The sequence below is a fragment of the Jaculus jaculus genome, chromosome 5, assembly GCF_020740685.1.
Source record: "Jaculus jaculus isolate mJacJac1 chromosome 5, mJacJac1.mat.Y.cur, whole genome shotgun sequence".
Lineage (NCBI taxonomy): Eukaryota > Metazoa > Chordata > Mammalia > Rodentia > Dipodidae > Jaculus > Jaculus jaculus.
In genome coordinates, this window is record NC_059106.1 from 10,399,854 (window position 1) to 10,418,134 (window position 18,281).

Sequence of the window (18,281 nt, forward strand, 5' to 3'; positions counted from 1 at the left end):
GCCAGGGCTCTGACCTAATCAGTGGATTAACCCACTAATGGGTTTATAAGTTGGCGATAGTATGAAGTCGTAGAAAGCAGGTGGCGGGTCTAGCTGGAGGAGCAGGTCACGGCAGTCACATGTGGGAGTTTGTACCTTAGGTCCTTGCCCCAACCCTCCCGAGCTTCTTGGCTGCCCTGAAGTAAGCAGCTTTTCTCTGACCCTAGGACTAGAAATAAGCAACCGAGTGACCATGGCTTGAAAGCATAGAGGGACACAGATGTGGGAAAAGTGGACAAACAGACAAGTAAGTCCAGTGACACTCCACAAGCAGGTCTCTGATCCTCATGGTCCCCAGAGCCCCAGCAAGGTTCCTCTGTGAGGCAGGTGTAAGCTCTTACAATGTGGTGTGAACTCTCTGAACTTGGCCTCTCAGGGTGATTTATTACAAGAGCACACATGAAAATCAGATCCAAGGAGGACAAGTCCCCCCGCCCCCCACATATCCTCGTGCTAAGGAGAAAAGAGGGAAGGAACAGGCAGGATTCAGGAAGCAACCATCGCACATGCAGAATCCTGTGGCCTCCGACTGCAGTCACCACCCTGGCTGGCCCTTCCCACATTTCGACCTTGGTAATGACATAGTTATAGACATCATTCATGGGGTGAACGGAATAGGACTCATCAGCACAAGACATGATAGATTTGGAACACGCGTGGCAAAATCACGGGGGGGGGGCGTCACTCAGCTACAGACTCAGCACGCAGGTGACACCTGAGATCAGCTAAAGTTTATCTAGTGTTAGGTACAGGTAATTTCCAAAGTTACTGGTACGTTTCTTGGTGAACCAACTTTCTTTATCACCTTTACATAACAGATCTTTGGGATAAGAAAATAGATGTGATCACTTTAAGAGGCCCCTGCTCCCCAAGGCCAGGGCCAGTCAGGAAAGCAGCAGCCAGCCCGCTATTGTCAGGGTTATGACCTTGGGTCCTATGAAAGAGCAGTGCAGAACAGCCCCTCTTCCTTAAAGACTTCTTATCTCCCACTCTTTCCTCCATTGCCTAGGTGACTTCTCTCATGAAATCCAGACACATCCCTGTCCCCAGACACTCATAAAGGGAACACGTCTCTGTGTTCTTGCTCTCTGGCTTCGGATCCCACTGCCCCACACCTTGGCATGGCACTTCCCACAATCCTAACAAAGCTTTAATCAGTCTGCTGCTCTCCTTCAGCTTTCTGTTTGCTGAGGGGAGGTGAGGGCAGAGGGGGTAGAGGAGAGGGAGATGGAAGGGGACTGAGGAGGGCGAAGGGAGGGGAGAGAAAAGGACAGGAGGCTGGTCAGGGAAGGCAGGGAGGGGACATGGGGGCTGAGGGGAGAGGAGGAGAGAGAAGCAGTGTGAGAAGCCTGGGGCCCGAGGGCGCCTCCCAGCTATACCTCAATGCACTTGTGGGGGGTGGGGGTAGGGACGGAAGGGAGGTAGCTCGTTTCTTTGACTTAATTCATAGGTTTCGCAAGTGTTTACAAGATGAGAAAATTCTCTGTAACAACTAGGTTTCATTCACTGGACCAGAAACTATCAAGCCACCTTCTGTGGTCTGCGTGCTTCAAAGTATTACAGCCAAGCAGGGAGCAGGTGGCTGGCGTTGGGAATCTGAATTTCCCAAACATGAAAACAAAATGTGCGTTAACCCTGGGTTCCAGTCCCAACACAAACACATCCCTAAATCACATCCTAGCAAATGACAAACTTTCCTCCAAGGGCCTTTTCTGAAACCCAGTCTTCCTCTTTCACGCTGGCAGAGCTCAGATTCTAAACCAGTTGGGAGCAGAGCTTCCCACCGCAGGGACCCTCCGTAACCCAGGTACAGACAGCCTCTATGACAAGCTAAGGCCTCCTAAGCAGATATGGCACTGTCTGTCATCACTTACGTGCCCGGAAAAACCTTGTATCTCCCATTATGCCTAGAAGTTCCATAAATGATTTTACGCTGTGTGCATTCAAGTTTTCAAAGGTTCTCGGGTCTCGGTGAGTAACCGCCAGTCACAGCGGAATGCACGGCGGAGCGCCACCCCCACCTAAAAGGGGCTTAAACAATGCAGCCCTTACGACAACGAGAACCGAAGAGGGCCACAGTGACACAGCACCAGCTACAACTGCAAGTGACGTTGTCTTTAAACAGCTCGTTTACCCTCATGCAGACGCCCGCCTGTTCAACACGGCTGTCCTTTTCCAATGCACACAGTGGACATGGAGTGGCGGTGTGAGGCCGGAGCACTTACCTGCTGTCTGTTGCTGGGCATGTACGGGAGCAGGGTGGACACGTGGAACATGAGCTCGTAGTCTTTATACGTGGTGTAGAGGGAGTGAGTTCCTGTGGAATCCGCTGAAAACAAAGACCCATTGCAAGTGCGAGTTAGGCAAGCAGAGAATCGGGGCCCCAGCACCTGGGGGGTCTTGCACAGTGGGGAGAGAGGGTTGTCAGCACACACCACGCTGTGAACAAGCAGGCTTGGGCACGAGCTCTCGCCCGGGGCTGGGCTTGGGGGTCTCCGCTCCCCACACGTGCCTTCTACTGTGTGCGTGTTTTCCAGCACCGTGGACTTACGGAAGCCCAGGGAGCAGGAGGGCCCTCTGGGTGCACACAGCAGAAAGGCACGTGCAAGAGGCGCCTATCCGAAGAGCGTGGCCGAGGGCAGGCAGCCAGGCTGCACCCTGTGTGGGCATTTACAGTTAATTCCTACTGATTTTGGAGCACTGGGGCTTCCAGAACACAGGAAAGTGAAACACGATTTACTCAGTATGCAAAGAGGAGCAAAAGTTACTGAAAAAGATTTCCTTCCCTGAAGTATATCATTTTTTATTCTTCGCCTGCCCAACACCCACATAAAAAGCTGGGTGTGGTGGAATGCACCAGGACTGGGATCCCTGGGCCCTGCTGGCTAGCTAGTTTGGTGGATTCTGCGAGTTCTAGATTCTGTGTGAGATCCTGTCTCAAAAATAAATAAATAAATAAATAAATAAATAAATAAATAAATAAATAAATAAAGGTGCATAGTGACTGAGGAAGATACCCAACGATGGCCTTTGGTCTTCACATGCAAATGTCCACATGTGCACGCGCGCCCACACAAACACGTGCCCACACACAAACACACAAACAAAACCAGGGGGAACAATATGATTTAAGAGCAGGGAAATGCAATGACGATGGCAGCAACATTATTCCAATGTTACCAGATTTGTCTATTTTGAGCAATACTATAAGGTGACTTTTCTTTTTGTTGACCCTGGATTTTGAACTCAAGACCTTGCATACGCTGAGCACGTACTCTACCTCCTGAGCTAAACACGCAGCCTTTTATTTCTTCTATTTTTAGACAAGTTCTTACGAGATTGCTGAGACAGGCCTTGAAGTCGGGACCCTCCTTGCCTCAGCCTCTCAAGTAGCTAGGGTAATGGGCCTGGCTTAAAAGATAGCTTTCCAACAGTCTCCATTCTGAAGTTTGTATCTCAAGCACCAGTTGGCTGTGGGGGAGGGGAGCTAGAAAGGCTTGCACAGGGGTGCACTGCAAAACATTTCTACTCAAAAAGAGGTGCCACCGAGCAGTAGGGTCACTCCTGCCTGTGGCCAGGACTGGGCTCTGCTAGAAAAGAGAATCTTCATGATTATTCCCTCTGGCCACGCCTTTACTCATCCTGCGCTCATGGGAGAAGCCAACCTTCAGAGCTTGATGGGAAACCCCAAAATCCCCATCCACATCTTCAACTCTCCTTGTGATGACCTCGAGGCTCAGCTGTGACCCATATCCCATGGGCGGATACAGCTAAAACTAGAACTCTGTTCCACTGAATTTTAGAAGGAAGGTTCTTAAATATTGCATGCATTGTACAGCCACGTCAGACATCTGCGTGCCTTGTAGAGCACCAAAAATGAAGTGCCTGTGGGTTATCGGAGACAACCTGTCAACCCACGGCTTGCACTCACGCTCAGAGCCAAGCACAACCAGAAATCCCCTTGTTATAGGAAGCAAAGCTGATGCCAACTCAAAAACAGAACCCCAAAAATGGAACGGACTGTAAGCACCGCCCCTTCTAGACAGCATCAACAATGGACCCAAGTTGGCTAGATGCTGGGGGAAGCTGGAAAACTCAGGAGAACAGAAGGCGAGGAACCCGGGGCCAGCAGTCCCGTCCTGGGCCACACCACTGCCCCGCTTCTCCGTTTCCCCTGGGCTGGGCCACATGCGCTCTCGAACCCTTCTGCTTTGGAATCTGCTCATCACTTCTTGTCATTAAAAGAGCAGGAACTAATTACTTGATGGAAGATGAAAATTTCCTAAAAATATTAAAACTACCCTTTGTGGTGACTAGGTGCTGGGACCAACTAAGTAAAGATAAAACTCTATTGTCCTTATAAGGGCCAGGCGGAATATGAGCACCTAACTAAAAACGCGGGACTGGTCTGCACACCCTGGCACCTGAGAACTGCCCCGCGTCCGACTCAAAGGGACTTAGGTTCTAGAAAGAACAGGGTGCATAGCTTGTCACGTCGCCACTCCCAGTGAGGAGGAAGTCTACAGTTAACACTACCAACCTGGAGACAAAGCCAGCCACATGCAGGGACCACAGTGTCCCTTCAGAAGGAAGGAAGCAGTACCTGTCCTCAGTGTGCTGGAACTAGGCTGTCACAGAACAGGACAGCTGGTGAAGAGGAAGGGAATACTGGAAGGTCCTCAGACACACTGAGGAGGGGAAATCGCTGCGTGTCTCATGAAGAAACCCTGAGCTTTTGTGCTACTGGCAGGAAGTTCATAGTGCGACACAACCACTTCCTTCACTGACCTCAGGAGACTTGAACTAACGCGCGCGCGCACACACGTACTCTTATTGTCCAGCTGGGCTCGGTATTTGCTGAAGCCTTTCAGCCGCACTCTCTGGCCCAGGAGGTCCAGGAACTCTTCGAAGGCCGGCCCCGCCGTCTCGTTGTTGTACATTTCCTCCTCTGTGCTCTGGCCGGCTTTGCAGTACAGGATCCCAATCTTATGTTGAAAGCTCAGCTGCAGTGGGTGAAAAATGCATCTTACTTGGCTGAGAATACCACGCATGCTCATGTCCAGCAACACGAAAACTATGGCAGCTTGGAACTCTATGCTCTGAAAAGCACATCAGAAAACTAAGCAACAATTCACTGTACAAAATATCACAAGCAAACATCAGTCCCAGGAAATTCCAAACAGCCAGAGAAGAGTCAAAACCCTATGAAATCCCATGTATGGCCATGTAGGATGTGCCAGGTTGCCAAAAGAATAGGGAGTTCTATCCAAACATTTACTAAAAATGTAAATAAATGGGGGCTGCAGAGATGGCTTACCGGTTAAGGCACTTGCCTGCAAAGCCAAAGGACCTTGGTTCAATTCCCCAGTAACCACATAAGCCAGATGCACAAGGTGGCTCATGTGTCTAGAGTTCATACGAAGTGGCTGAAGGCCCTGGTGTGCCCATTCTCACTCTCTCTTGAAAAATAAATTTAAAAAAATTTAATGTAAATATTGAATCTTACATAGTACATACGATAATTAGAATTGTCTTCCAAGCTGGGATGAAGAAAAAGCCATGAACTTTAAAAAGATTCCCCTCTATGGTTCTAGTGCCTTTTTCTTCTGAAATTTATTTGAATGTCCATGAAAATATGGAAGACTGTAAGGGGAAAATCCAATCAAATTAAGGTCTGGTAAGGGAAGAATCCCAGTGGAAATTATGATACATGTGTATAAATAGAAAAATGTTTTGCTTCCATAAAGGTAAAGTTGGGTTATATGATTACAGTCATTTCTCAAAATTTTGCTATCTTGTAAAGAAAACATTGCTAATGATTAATGACACATCAGAAAGAATTTCAGCAGCAACTGAAGATCCCTGCCGGAGCGCTACCTAAGCCAGTGATGTCGGACTGGAAGCCACGACTTTCCCTGAAGCCAGCAAGAAACCAGATCCCTTCCCCAGAGAACCACTTCTCACTCACGCAGTCAGAGCCCTTAATCCTACCACCAGCAACTAAGCCGGAAAGACTGACAGATTAGGAGACATCCCCCACCCCTGGAGACATCCACGCATAATGTGTTCGTTTTTATTACCAAGGGGTAAAACTCGGCCTTTGATCAAAATACATGGCTGACTACCGCAGTGAAGTAAGGCAGAATGACACTCGTTCCCTGGAGCAGCCACTCATTACGGAGGACAACACACTCCGCGAGAGGGCGCGGTCCCCAGCCCCCATGACCTCACAGGCTGCAGAAATGGCTCTGTCCCTTTGATGGGTGTCTGGAGGCTATACAAGGTACTGTCACCTGCTCACACCCTGACAGAACCAGCGGTCTCTGTTGACAGATGCCAGGGTGTATGGGGGCCATGGGGCCTGGGCTCCATCAGACATGGGCTTCCTCACTGCTCCGTGAGAATGGCCTTAACTGTGCCTGCAAGATGGTGTGCCATCACGACTGAATTCCAGGTACTTTATTCCATTACTACTTTACTAGGGTCAAGAACAGAAAACTTCCAAAAATACAGTAAAGATGTCTTCTTTCATTACAAACAGCAACCAGTCCTGAGCATCCCAGGGGCTGTTTCAGGATCTGTAGGGCACCGGGGACACGGGGACACTTGGGACTGGCAATTACCACACAGATGTGGTGACAGGAGTGGCTGCTGGGGTTTGAGTTAGTACTGCACTGCCCCACACACCCACTCTGCATCTGTGACGTCATGCTGTTGTGCCATCTCCCTTGCTGTTAGAAGATTTCTTTTTCCTTCTTGTGTGTGTGTGTGTGTGTGTGTGTGTGTGTGTGTGTGTGTGCAGGAGGGGCGCACGCGCACACCTGTGCACATGTGTATGGAGGCAGGAGAACTACAGCCAGTCCACAGTCCTGGAGGGACAGGAACAGTCCCCAGGCACTGTTGCCAACAACACTCGCTCTTCAAACTCTCCTGGGGCTTCAGTGCTGAGCTGGACACATGCACCCAGGGAGAGCCCCCGGCCCCCATCCCTTCCCCTGGGGTTGGATCAATCATGGCTGCTGCAGCACTGAAGCCAGAAGCTTTGTCACTGTGAACAAGTTTCAGACTGGTGTTAGCAACTAGGGTCGCGTGGGCAGAAACTTGGCTCCACGGATCAGCCACGCAGCCCGTATCAGGAGGTATCTGGCAAAGCTGGTATCCGCCTGTGCTACCAGGATAAGAGTCCATGGGCGAGGGCAGCTGGCCATAAGAAATGACTGACCACTTTGCTGGCTGTTTGGATACTATTACAATCATCTAAATAACTTCTTTTTTAAAGGCCAGTCTTTTTTAAAAGGGCTAGGGTGATGGCTCGGGGGGGGGGGGACGGGGGGGGACGTCTGCTGCCCAAGCATGAAGACCCGAGTTCGGTCCCCATGACCCGTGTGACATGCTGCGTGTGGTGGTCTGCAGCTCCAATCCCAGCTCCAGGGAGGTGGAGGCAGGAGACACTCTAGAGCTTGCTGGCTAGCCTCCATCCTAATTGGAGAACTCCAGAACACTGAAACACCATGTTTCAAACACATGTGAACAGTGTTCCTGAGGATAGCATCTAATGTTGTTCTCTGGCTTGCACACACGAATACATGTACACATATGATACACACACCCCCCAAAACAGGAAAAATAGCCAACCTATATAATTCTATGAACTTACTTCATGTGTAAATTAGGATAGTTTTCTTTTTTTTTTTTTAATATTTTATTTATTTATTTGAGAGCAACAGACACAGAGAGAAAGACAGATAGAGGGAGAGAGAGAGAATGGGCGCGCCAGGGCTTCCAGCCTCTGCAAACGAACTCCAGACGCGTGCGCCCCCTTGTGCATCTGGCTAACGTGGGACCTGGGGAACCGAGCCTCGAACCGGGGTCCTTAGGCTTCACAGGCGAGCGCTTAACCGCTAAGCCATCTCTCCAGCCCAGGATAGTTTTCTTGAAAAAGGAAAAGTGATGGATGGCACTTGAAAGCGTATACACTGAGTAACAGAACCCTTAAGGCCCCACTTCCTACCTGCCTCCCTTTCAGTTCGCCACTGTGTGGGAGCTTCTTGCTTGGAAAACCCTACCAGGTTCCGAGAACGGAATGAGAAAGCTAGAGACTCTGCACCCAGCTGTGTTCTGAATGAAGCAGAGATGCCCCATGGCCATCTCTGTGGGCCAGGCAAGTTATAGACCCCGAGAAAGCAGAAACCGTGGCAGGTGTCACAACACATAAAATAGCTGAACTACTTGTTCCTTTGTATCATGACTAAAAGCTTTTCCAGCACTAACGTTCCATCGCCACCCCTGTGTCAAGGAGGCAGATATACTATCAGGAAAATAAACAAAAACAGCGCTGCCTGGTGTAGGCTCTCAGACACCAGCCAGTGGTGGTGAACTGCAGGACGTTAAAATGCCTCAGATCTGTGTTAGGATGAAAACAAATAGCCTCTTTAGTGATACTGGGCTCCTGTGCCACATGGAGAGTTGCAGGAGTTGAAATGTCAGCTTCTGCTCAGCTGTGAACTCCATCACAACACAAGACCAGCATCATGAAGCCTGAAGACAAACGACGAGAAGCGTCCTGAGCCTTCAAACTGGCTCCTCGACATCGCACTGGAAACAGGCAGGTGTTCCCTAATGCCTGCAAGCGTCAGGCACAGCTTCTGACCTGCCCGGCTCACAACATGCCCAGTGGCGCTTCCCTGTGTGGAGAGTCTCTTGGCCAGAGGACTGCAGCTTCCATGGGGGCCCAGATGGACGAGAGTGCCCATGAAACAGAGCTGATGGGGTTAGGGGACAATGGACCTTCACCTGCAAAATCCAGGTGTGGTGGCCCATGCCTGTAATACCCACACTGGAGGGGCAGAGACAGGAAACTCCCTGGAGCTTACTGGCCAGCTAGTCTAGCTAAATCCATGAACTCCAGGTTCAGTGAGAGGCGCTGACTCAAAAGATAAAAGTGCAGAGCCACTGAGGAAGACTTCCAACATTTGACTTCTGGCTTCAACCCACATGTGCACACATGTGTACAGGCAGACACACACACACACACACACACACACACACACACACACACACAGTGACCGACGGAAAAGAAAGATGGAAACTGCCAGACTGGGACATGTGGACACAAGTTCGCAGGCGGCCCCTACTCCGTACGTACCCCTTGCTCGTCAAGCTTTAGCAGCTGCTCGGGGACCTTGGGAGAGCTGGAGGCCTGGCGCAGGCACGAGATGCTCAGCTCAGGGATCACGTACTCCAGGACCTCCTTGAGGGGCAGGCCCCGGGCGGTGCCGTGCCGGGCTGTGGAGGGGACCGCGTCTTCCAGGATCGCTCCTCTCAGGGTCGTGAGCTGTGGCCAAACGTGACATTGATTAGTATGGCTGCCTACTTGGCTCCTGAGCGGGGAAGAAAGGAGTGAGGTGCTGTATCTGAAAACGTGGAGGAAACGTTCTTCCTTTTATCGCAGGAACGCCAGAGACACTAGGTGGGCTGAGATAATCAGATGTGTGCCCAGAACAGGGGAAGCAGAGAGGAGCAATGCTAAAACCCTGACACAGCCTCACAGCTCTGAACCCCTTGGGAAGAGCATTGAGGCTCAACTGCAGGACCTCCTGGGTCCCCCAGCATCCACCCTTCCTCTTTGAGGGTCTCCCTATTTACCTATATTGTTTCCTCTCTGTCACCCTCTTTCTTATCTTGAACATTCCTGGGGCTGAATGTGAGTGACTGATGACACCTTGGGACCAGTGAATCAGGGAAGAGATGGGCAACTATGATCGCATGGTCTATGCTATGTCCTTGGGAGGCTGAAGTCACTGGCCTAAGTGTGCGTCTCAGAGCTGGCAGGAAGACAGGAAGCCAAAGCCTGTGGACACGGGATCTGGTTCTAGTCTCTGATCCCACAACCCCGACTTTGGGAGCTGCATGGTCACAGGGACACCTGACATGCGCACGACGCGGGCTGACAGAACCATCTACTGAGACCAGAACACCTACTATGACGACCACTGACCCAGAGAGGTGACTACATGACAGAAGTGATGAACTACTGGCTTTCCTCAATTAGTACAACATAATGACCGTTTAAAGCCTTCGCCACGTGCAGCGAGCGGCTACTTTCTAGGTCTCTGTTCTCTGGCAGGTCACTCTAAAGGAAGCACTTAGCTCATGAACACACCTAGCATTCAGCCTAGGGGAAACAGACAGGGTCACTGTGTCTGTACAGACTGAAGGACTCAGGAAAAGGCTCTTTTCACTGGGAGGGGTCGGCTGCCACATCGTGTAATACCTGCCAAGTATATACTGTTCTGACTGTGGGCGGGGGGGGGGGTGGTGGTGGTGGTGGTGAAGGGAGCAAAACCAGGATTGCTGATGGATTTAATTCCTTAAGCAGCCAGCACTGACACTGTTCAGCTGCTGGGCTATTCCAGGCCTGGAACCAGCTCACTTTTCACGCCAAGTGAGGCCAGCCAGGAACAGCTGCGCCTCTGTGTGATGTGGGCTGGGTACACAGCGCGACCCTCTCTGTGAGCCAGGCTCAGCGGAAGGCTCCCCCACTGCAGGACACCTCACCTTCTGCATCCCAGCTTTGAAGTCTGACGTGAACTGGGTAGCTAGCGTCTGTCTTCATGTCTCAGACTCCAGAACCTTCCACCTTCATCACGCCATCCTTTCTAGCATGTAAGCCACTGCCACTTAACTCCCTTGACATGCTTGCAAATTTTTTCACCGAAAATTGTGTGACCTCTTCAACTTCCTGAAGTGTTGCATAACTGAAGTTAAAATTTGTAAATTCAAGTCTTTTTTTTTTTTTTGGTGTGAGTGGTGTGCACGTGTGTGTGCATGCACACACCTGCAGTGTGGGCACAGGTGGAGGCCAAAGATGGGCACTGGTGTCTTCCTCAATGACTGCTTATTGAGGCAAGGTTTTGAACCCGGGGCTCCCTCATTTAGCTACTCTAGCCAGCCAGCTTCCCCAGGGACGCTACCTCCCAAGTGCTGGGATTACAGGCAGGCCATCGTGCCTACTCAGCATTCACATGGCTGCTGGGGATCCGAACTCTGGTCCTCAAGCTTGTATAGCAAGTGCTTTACCCAGTGAGCAATCCTCCCCAGACTCACTGCCTTTCCTAAGACGAATTAAAGCCGCGATGCGGCAGGTGGCTTGGACTCTGCCCGGGACAGTTCATCAGCACAGCACGTTACCTCGCTCGTCCTGAAGGCCACCCTGTAGTTGAACTGGGATCCTTCTTTCTCTTTGGGGTCCTCCACCTTCTCCCTCCGGATGCTGACGGCCACAGGGCCAAGGTTTTCATCCAGTCCAAAGTAGTTTTGGTGTTCTGTGATGCCAGAGAGCAGAGGCAGCAGGGGAAGAGAGAAGGCATGGGCAGGTTAGTTTGTGTCAACATCTCTGGAGAAGCACACCAGGCTCATATACCACAATCTCCCAACACGTTTGGGCAAAGTGTTCTGGTTTTCAATTTAAATGTGCTTTCTAAATAAATATCTTTATTTGCGCATGTTATGTGTGCGTGTTTGTGTGTTTATGTGTTAGCACACACATGCAGGCACGTGTGGAGGCCACAGGTTGACAATGGGCGTTTTCCTCCATCACCTCTTCACCACTACGTATTGAGACAGGGTCTCCCAGTGAACACAGACCTCAAGGATCGCTTAGATAAGCGGAGCACTTGCTACAATGATAGTCGTCCAGCTTTGTCCGCGGTTGCGGAGGATCTGAACTTGGGTCCCGATGCTTGCTTGGCATCTGCTTGGCTCCTGAATGAGATTTTCCTTTGCATCTCATCTCACTCATATCCTCTCATTCTGCTCTTCACTAAGCAAAGCAGGAGGAGGCGCCTCACCCCAAAGTTCTGACTGTAGTTCTGGGGACAGCACCCCCAGGATGGGGGGGGTTCACCGTTTGCAGCACTGTTGGAGGGTTCTGCCTGCTCTTGGAATCAATTCTGAGCACAGCTCCCTTCACCTAGAAGGTGAACACTTCCTAGGTGAACTGATGGGTCACTCAGACTGGTCAGAGTTATCTTGGCCATTGTGAGTGGCAAAGCTCACCCTCCCATCACACCCCCTAAACTACCTAGCGCCTAAGGCGGGACCCAACAACAGGAAATTCGCGAAGGTCACTGACCTACTAAGGCTCAGGAACCTGTAAATCCAGTAACTCCCTCGACCAGATGGTCAGCTTATTTTGCTTTCTCATAAATCACTGATCTCGAAGGGGACCCAGAGCATCACAATCGCACAGCAGAAACAGACGTTGGGGTGTCCTGTCCATCATGTGCAGAATCCTCTAGGACACACTTTGTAAAGGACAGTCACCAGCCTCAACTCACGTGAGCAGCACACAAGGCAACCTTCAGTGCGGATACAGTGAACATTCTAGAACATTCTGGTGAAAACCATCCAATGGGGACAGCTTCCTGTTCAGCGGGCATCTCCCTGTGGGCCATGTGACAGGGATCCAGTCACTGAGCTCTGCTCACTGGTCGCATTCTCCCTTGAAATTTCCGACTTGGTAAGTAGTTCCTCAAAACAGTCCATCTTAACACCCAGAGGCACCCTGACCACACAAAGGGAGCGATCGCCCCCATGCTCATCGATGCGGCTGAAACATGTATCTGTTTCTAGCAGCGGCACCCCAGCAGTCATTCGTGTAGAGCAGGCAGCGGGATGCAGCCCCTCGGTGCTGCTCGCTCACCCTAATCACCCACAGAGCGTCGGTTCTCCCGGGGCCGCGTGCCGAATACTGGTGTTTTTCATCCTTTGTGAAAAACACTGCATTTTCTCCTTTGAAGATGGCCTTCCTGCCTGACTCTTGGTTTTCAGTCACAGCTATGACATGGACACACATGAGCTCGACGACGCCCCCCAAAAAAGGACCAGAGGTTGCTGAGGAGCAGCAACCCACTGCAGCCAGGCCACTGAGAAGCACGGCCAGCTTCAGAAGCAACCACGTGTGGTGGTGTGGGTCAGACGTCCCCATAAACACCTGTGCTTTCAAGGCTTGGTCCCCAACTGTTGACAGTTTTGGAGGTGGGGTCCTGCTGGAAGACGTGCTTAGGGTGTTAAAGTTCATCCTTGCCAGATCTCAGCGCACGCTCTTGCTGTGGCAGAGATGACGTCCAGCCTCTGCGCGCTCTTTCCCCTGACATCGTGTCGCCTCAAGACTATGAGACAAAGTCAGTCCTTTCTTCCCATCAGCTGCTTTTGGTTGGGTGTTTGGGCCAGCAAAGAGAAGGTGACTGCAACATTCATTTCCCTACTGCTTAAGGAGCAAATGAACTTAACACTGGCCCTCTGGATCCAGGAAAGGCCAGAAGCAGCAGGGGGACTCCTGGGGCTGAATTACTGGCAGAACTAATCATTACTTGGATACGGAAAGCCCTTTGTGGACTGAATGCAATGAGACCAATACTTGCGAGGTCTGGGTTTGAGGAAACCGAATCAGGACAACTATTTGTAACTTTAACAGTGTGACTGCATTTGACAATGGCTAGAAAGTGGTCTACTTCCTGATTTTACTATTCCTGACAGTCCCATCAGTGATAGGCCCAGGGCATTGCCCTACACACTGTGGGTTCTGTGGCAGGTGTGGGTGAGGGCACAGAATATACCCAGTACAGAGCCAAACCTCCACGTGTGTCCTCAAAGCCAATGTCACCAAGCCCACCTGCTCTAGCCTAACATAAGGATGTATTCCTCTTGTTAGCTAAGCTCTTCTATTAGGCTTTAATTAAAAAATAACAAGCCTAGTGTGAAGCCTAAGGACCCCGGTTAGAGGCTTGATTCCCCAGGACCCACGTAAGCCAGTTGAACAAGGTAGTGCATGCATCTGGATTTCGTTTGCAGTGGTTGGAGGCCCTGCCCTGGCATGCCCATTCTCTCTCTATCTATTTACCCTTTTCTCTGTCTGTTGCTCTCAAACAAATAAACAAACACAAAAAATAGCAAGTCTAGCATGGTGGCTCATACCTATAATTCCAGCCCTTGGGAAAGCCAAGGCGGGAGTGTTGCCATGAATATATGGCCAGCCTGAGCTACAGAGTAGGATACTGTCTCAAGACAAAGACAACTTAGTTGTCCCTAACTCCATCTGAAGGCAAGTGCCTTATCCACTGGGACACCTTTCCATATGCATATCTGCTTAGAAGCAGATAATGGCATGTGTAGCATTTTCTTGGATCAGAAATTCTATTTTTAAAAACCAGGGAGTCCATAATTGAGTATTTCCCCTCCTACCAAAAATGACAAGCTGACTAATAATTAAAAAGAGTTATCCTTCCTCCCTGTTCTACCCAACCCCAGGCACACCCCACTTCCATTTCTGCCTCTGTCATGTACACCCATGTACTTCTGGGTGTAAGTAGAGAAAGGAGATGTCTGTGTTCTACAGCCACCAAGCCTGCGGGACAGACAGCTTTTATGCCTCACCACTCTGAAGAAGGGCTCTTGCTGTGCCTTTTGTTCCAGCAAAAATCCTGCAGGGTGCCTGGATGTTTCTAAGGAGGCTTAACCCTTTCCCTGGATTTGGAAACATGCTGTCTAACTGCTATACAAGGCATGCCCACAGACCATGAAGGCCTGAGCAGGGACCGTGACACCCCAACCCGGGCTTCCAGAGGAAACAATGGCAACTCTTTCAGAGGAAAGCCTGCCTCCCTTTCAGAAAAAATCCAAATGCTAATCTCAAGCCTGGAAGCCCCCCCGCCCCCCCCCACCACCACCACCCTGGGCAGGAGACCGTGAGTGAGCGCCTCAGAGCTGCGTGCATTCAAACCCTTGCCCCCCACAGCCCGGCCTTATTTCCAAGCCGATGATTTCCATAAAATTGCTTCGGGAGTGAATCAGACGAAGTCCCTTCCCAGCAGAACAGAAGCTGTGAAAGACTGTGGAGAGCTGAATGTAAATCCACATATCGTGTGAACATAATGGGACAAGATTTTCTAAAAAGTCGGTTAATGGCACTGCAGTCTAAGAAATGAGACTCGGTGCATCTCTGGTACGTTCTGGCCATTCTGTGGAAAGATTAAAAAACAAAAATCCTAACTCAGGGCTAGAGAGATGGCCCAGTGTTTGTGAAAGTACTTGCCTCGCAAGCACGAAAACCTGAGTGTGATCCCCGACACCCACACAAAGGCTGGATGTGGCAGCACGCACCTGTAATCCCGGGCTGGTAAGGAAGAGACAGGGAGCCCTGAAGCTTGCTGGCCAGCTACTCTAGACCAACAGGAGAGCTCCAGGTTCAGTGAGAGACCCTGTCTCTGAAAGGTAGGATGGAGAGTACAGGAGGAGACACCAGACATCAACCTCTGGCCTCCACGTGTACATGCGTGTACCCACAACACACGTGCATTCACACTCAAATGAACACAAACAGTTTACATGTACTCATGCAAATCCTAAGAGGAAAAGGGGCAGAGCCCCCTGGGACCCTGAGGCACAAGTGCATCTGGGGAGGGATTTATCGGACAAGTCACCAGTGAACTGGGCAGGGCAAGAGCCCCACTCTGCACATGGGGCTAAGTCAGGGCAGCTCTGTCTGGTTGTCGGGGGCCCAGCTCTCAAACACACATGTGGGGGCACTGAAGTCACCGGGTGGTCCCGTCGTCTGCTTCATCCCCATGTCCCTGAGACCCAGTGTTACAGCTCTCTGTCCTTTCAACAGTGAGCTAGTTACTTCCGTCTTCCAATGCTCTGATCCGAGGAACATCTGTGGTCTCAGCTGGAGCTCTTGAAGCTCCCTAGCATGTAGCATTCGCTCCCTTTCCCTCCATGTAACTACATAACTGCATATCACCTCCACTCATGCCTTCTAGAAGTTACCAAAGACAAACGGTACAAGAGATGAGGAAAGTGGCAACTGTTATCTCTGCACTTCAAGGTCCTAAAGTCACTCCAGGGGCTTCCAGAAACCCATGTACCTGTGCTGTGATTGCTTCCTGGGTCACTGGGGAATTCCCCACACTGGGGAATCTTTTGACCCAAATTTAACTTATGTATTAACTAAGCTTAGAAACCCTGAGGCATCAAATAGAAAACAATGACACGTTTAAAATATTAAACAGTTTCACATAAAACTATTGAGAAAGCATGGCTAGGAGACCCTGTGTTTCAGATAGGACTGATGTGAGGGGGTAACCAATTTGCTCAAGGTCAGGATCTGCTGGGATAGTCAGGATGCAAACAGCAGCCTGAGGGAAGTGCTCTCATGGAAAGCAACTCCAGGGGAGGAAGTTCATGTGACAGTTGAAGTCTTAAAAATCCAGCCATGCGGGGAAGCCAACGGAGCATACAGATGGGAGAACAGATCTTGAACATAAGGACAGCGTCTTCCAAGGTGCACTTTTAAGGATAAAAATTGAAAGATGAGGGCTGGAGAGATGGCTCAGTGGTTAAGGTGCTTGTCTGTGAAGCCCAAGGACCCATGTTCCACTCTCTAGATCCTATGTTAGCCAGACACACAAGGGTGAGGCAAGCACAAGGCTACACATGTCCACTTGGTGTCGCAAGCGTCTGGAGTTTGATTGTAGTGGCTGAGGCCCTGGCATGCCAACTCTCTCTCTCTGTCTCTTTCTCTCATATTCTAAATTAAAACTTAAAACAAAAAAAAAATTAAAAAAGGAAAGATGAGGGAGTGAGGCAGATTTTTCACGAGCATTATTTTCCAAAGGAGGAAGAGCGCTGTGAGCAGGGAAGGACACAGCGTGTTACACCACCAGTGAGGGGCGGCTCCCCAGTTCGGTGGGAAGGGGAACATGCAGACCTTAACAAACAAATGGCAGGTTTTACCAGGCTTCCAACTTGCTGACTCAAATCAAACGACAGTGAGGGAGTCCTACTTCCGCCATGAGCTCAGCCCGAGTCCTCATCCCTCTTTCAGGGAAACTGCAGAGCATCCGTGCCTCTTTCCTAGTGCTGAAGTGTCTACGGATCTGCGGCAGCCTGTGTCCTTTTCCGGGTACCCAATGGCTGCAACACAACGGAGTCGACGGCCCTGCTCCCTGCGCCCTGCAGGAGTGCATGCGGCAATGTCTCCACTCCCTACGGGCCACACGCCACACGAGTGGATGCGGCCATGTCTCCTGGGGCAAAGGCCTATGTGCACGGGGCAGTTCCTCCCTTGAGGGCACCCCACAAGCTCAATGGGATCTCTGTTTGTGGTGGCCACAGACAGGAGTAGACTGCGTTCTCTCGGGGAGGAGCGCGTGTCTTAGTAGCATCACTGTTAGGTGGCGCTCCATTCACCCATGTGAATTTAATAGGGTCCAACTCCCCGTTAATTTCTGTCAGTGACTGAATAAGGAGAAAAGGCAGCAGGCATGAAATACGCAGCAAAGGCCACCGAACCCCACCCCAGGCCTGTCCTGCTTCTCCTCATCTTGAAAAAAAAAATTTTTTATTTTTATTTATTTATTTGATAGTGACAGAGAGAGAAAGAGGCAGATAGGGAGAGAAGAGAGAGAATGGGCGCACCATGGCCTCCAGCCACTGCAAATGAACTCCAGACATGTGCGACCCCTTGAGCATCTGGCTAACGTGGGTCCTGGGGAATCGAGCCTCGAACCGGTGTCCTTAGGCTTCACAGGCAAGCGCTTAACCGCTAAGCCATCTCTCCAGCCCTCTCCTCATCTTTTAATCATTAAAACTAAGTGCTACTCTCTACTTACAGTGCCCATGGTGTGGACAACGGCCTCTTTCAAGAGACAAACATCTCACATACTTATGTAAGTACCCTATGGGGGAGGCATGCCACGTGACAGGCACTGAGCTAATGCCTTTGGAGGATATTTCAGAATCACTGGCTCCTTTTAAACATGGTTACCTGGCCACAGAGAAGTTCAAGGGTTTGTGCCAAACAGAACTGGGATATGAGCCCAGGTATGTTCCCACCTGTCCCTCCCCACCCACAGTCCCCAGCTGTAACAAAAACAGATAGACATGCCTAACGGTAAGAGAAAGTATGCTACACACAAAACAATAAGGAGGTACCCCAAAGGGGAGAGGGCTGGTACATACTTCCCCCCACACACTAGCGACTGAAACCAGGCCTTGTGCAAGCTCTGCTACGAAGCCCTGGCTCCAGCCCGTATTCAGGCTCCTCCATGGGTTTACTTAGGAGGTTTAGGCATGCATCCTTCAGCTAATGAGGAAGGCTAGCACTGAGACGGGGGCTCCACAAAGGGCCGGAGATGGTAGCCTGAATGCATTCAGGCTGCACCAAAGGCACGGGAGCACAG

At 50.6% G+C, this 18,281-nt stretch overlaps 1 protein-coding gene across 2 annotated transcripts in view; it reads right to left on the reverse strand.

Annotated features, from left to right (window-relative positions):
• Sipa1l2 (signal induced proliferation associated 1 like 2) overlaps positions 1-18,281 on the reverse strand; it is a 183,020-nt gene that overhangs the window by 55,923 nt on the left and 108,816 nt on the right. For both annotated transcript variants that reach the window (XM_045149331.1, XM_045149330.1), the window contains exons 3-6: positions 11,230-11,363; positions 9,185-9,373; positions 4,868-5,042; positions 2,265-2,368 (exon numbers count right to left, since the gene is read on the reverse strand). In XM_045149331.1, coding sequence (XP_045005266.1) covers positions 2,265-2,368; positions 4,868-5,042; positions 9,185-9,373; positions 11,230-11,363 — 602 coding nt within the window. The remainder of the gene's footprint in view (positions 1-2,264; positions 2,369-4,867; positions 5,043-9,184; positions 9,374-11,229; positions 11,364-18,281) is intronic.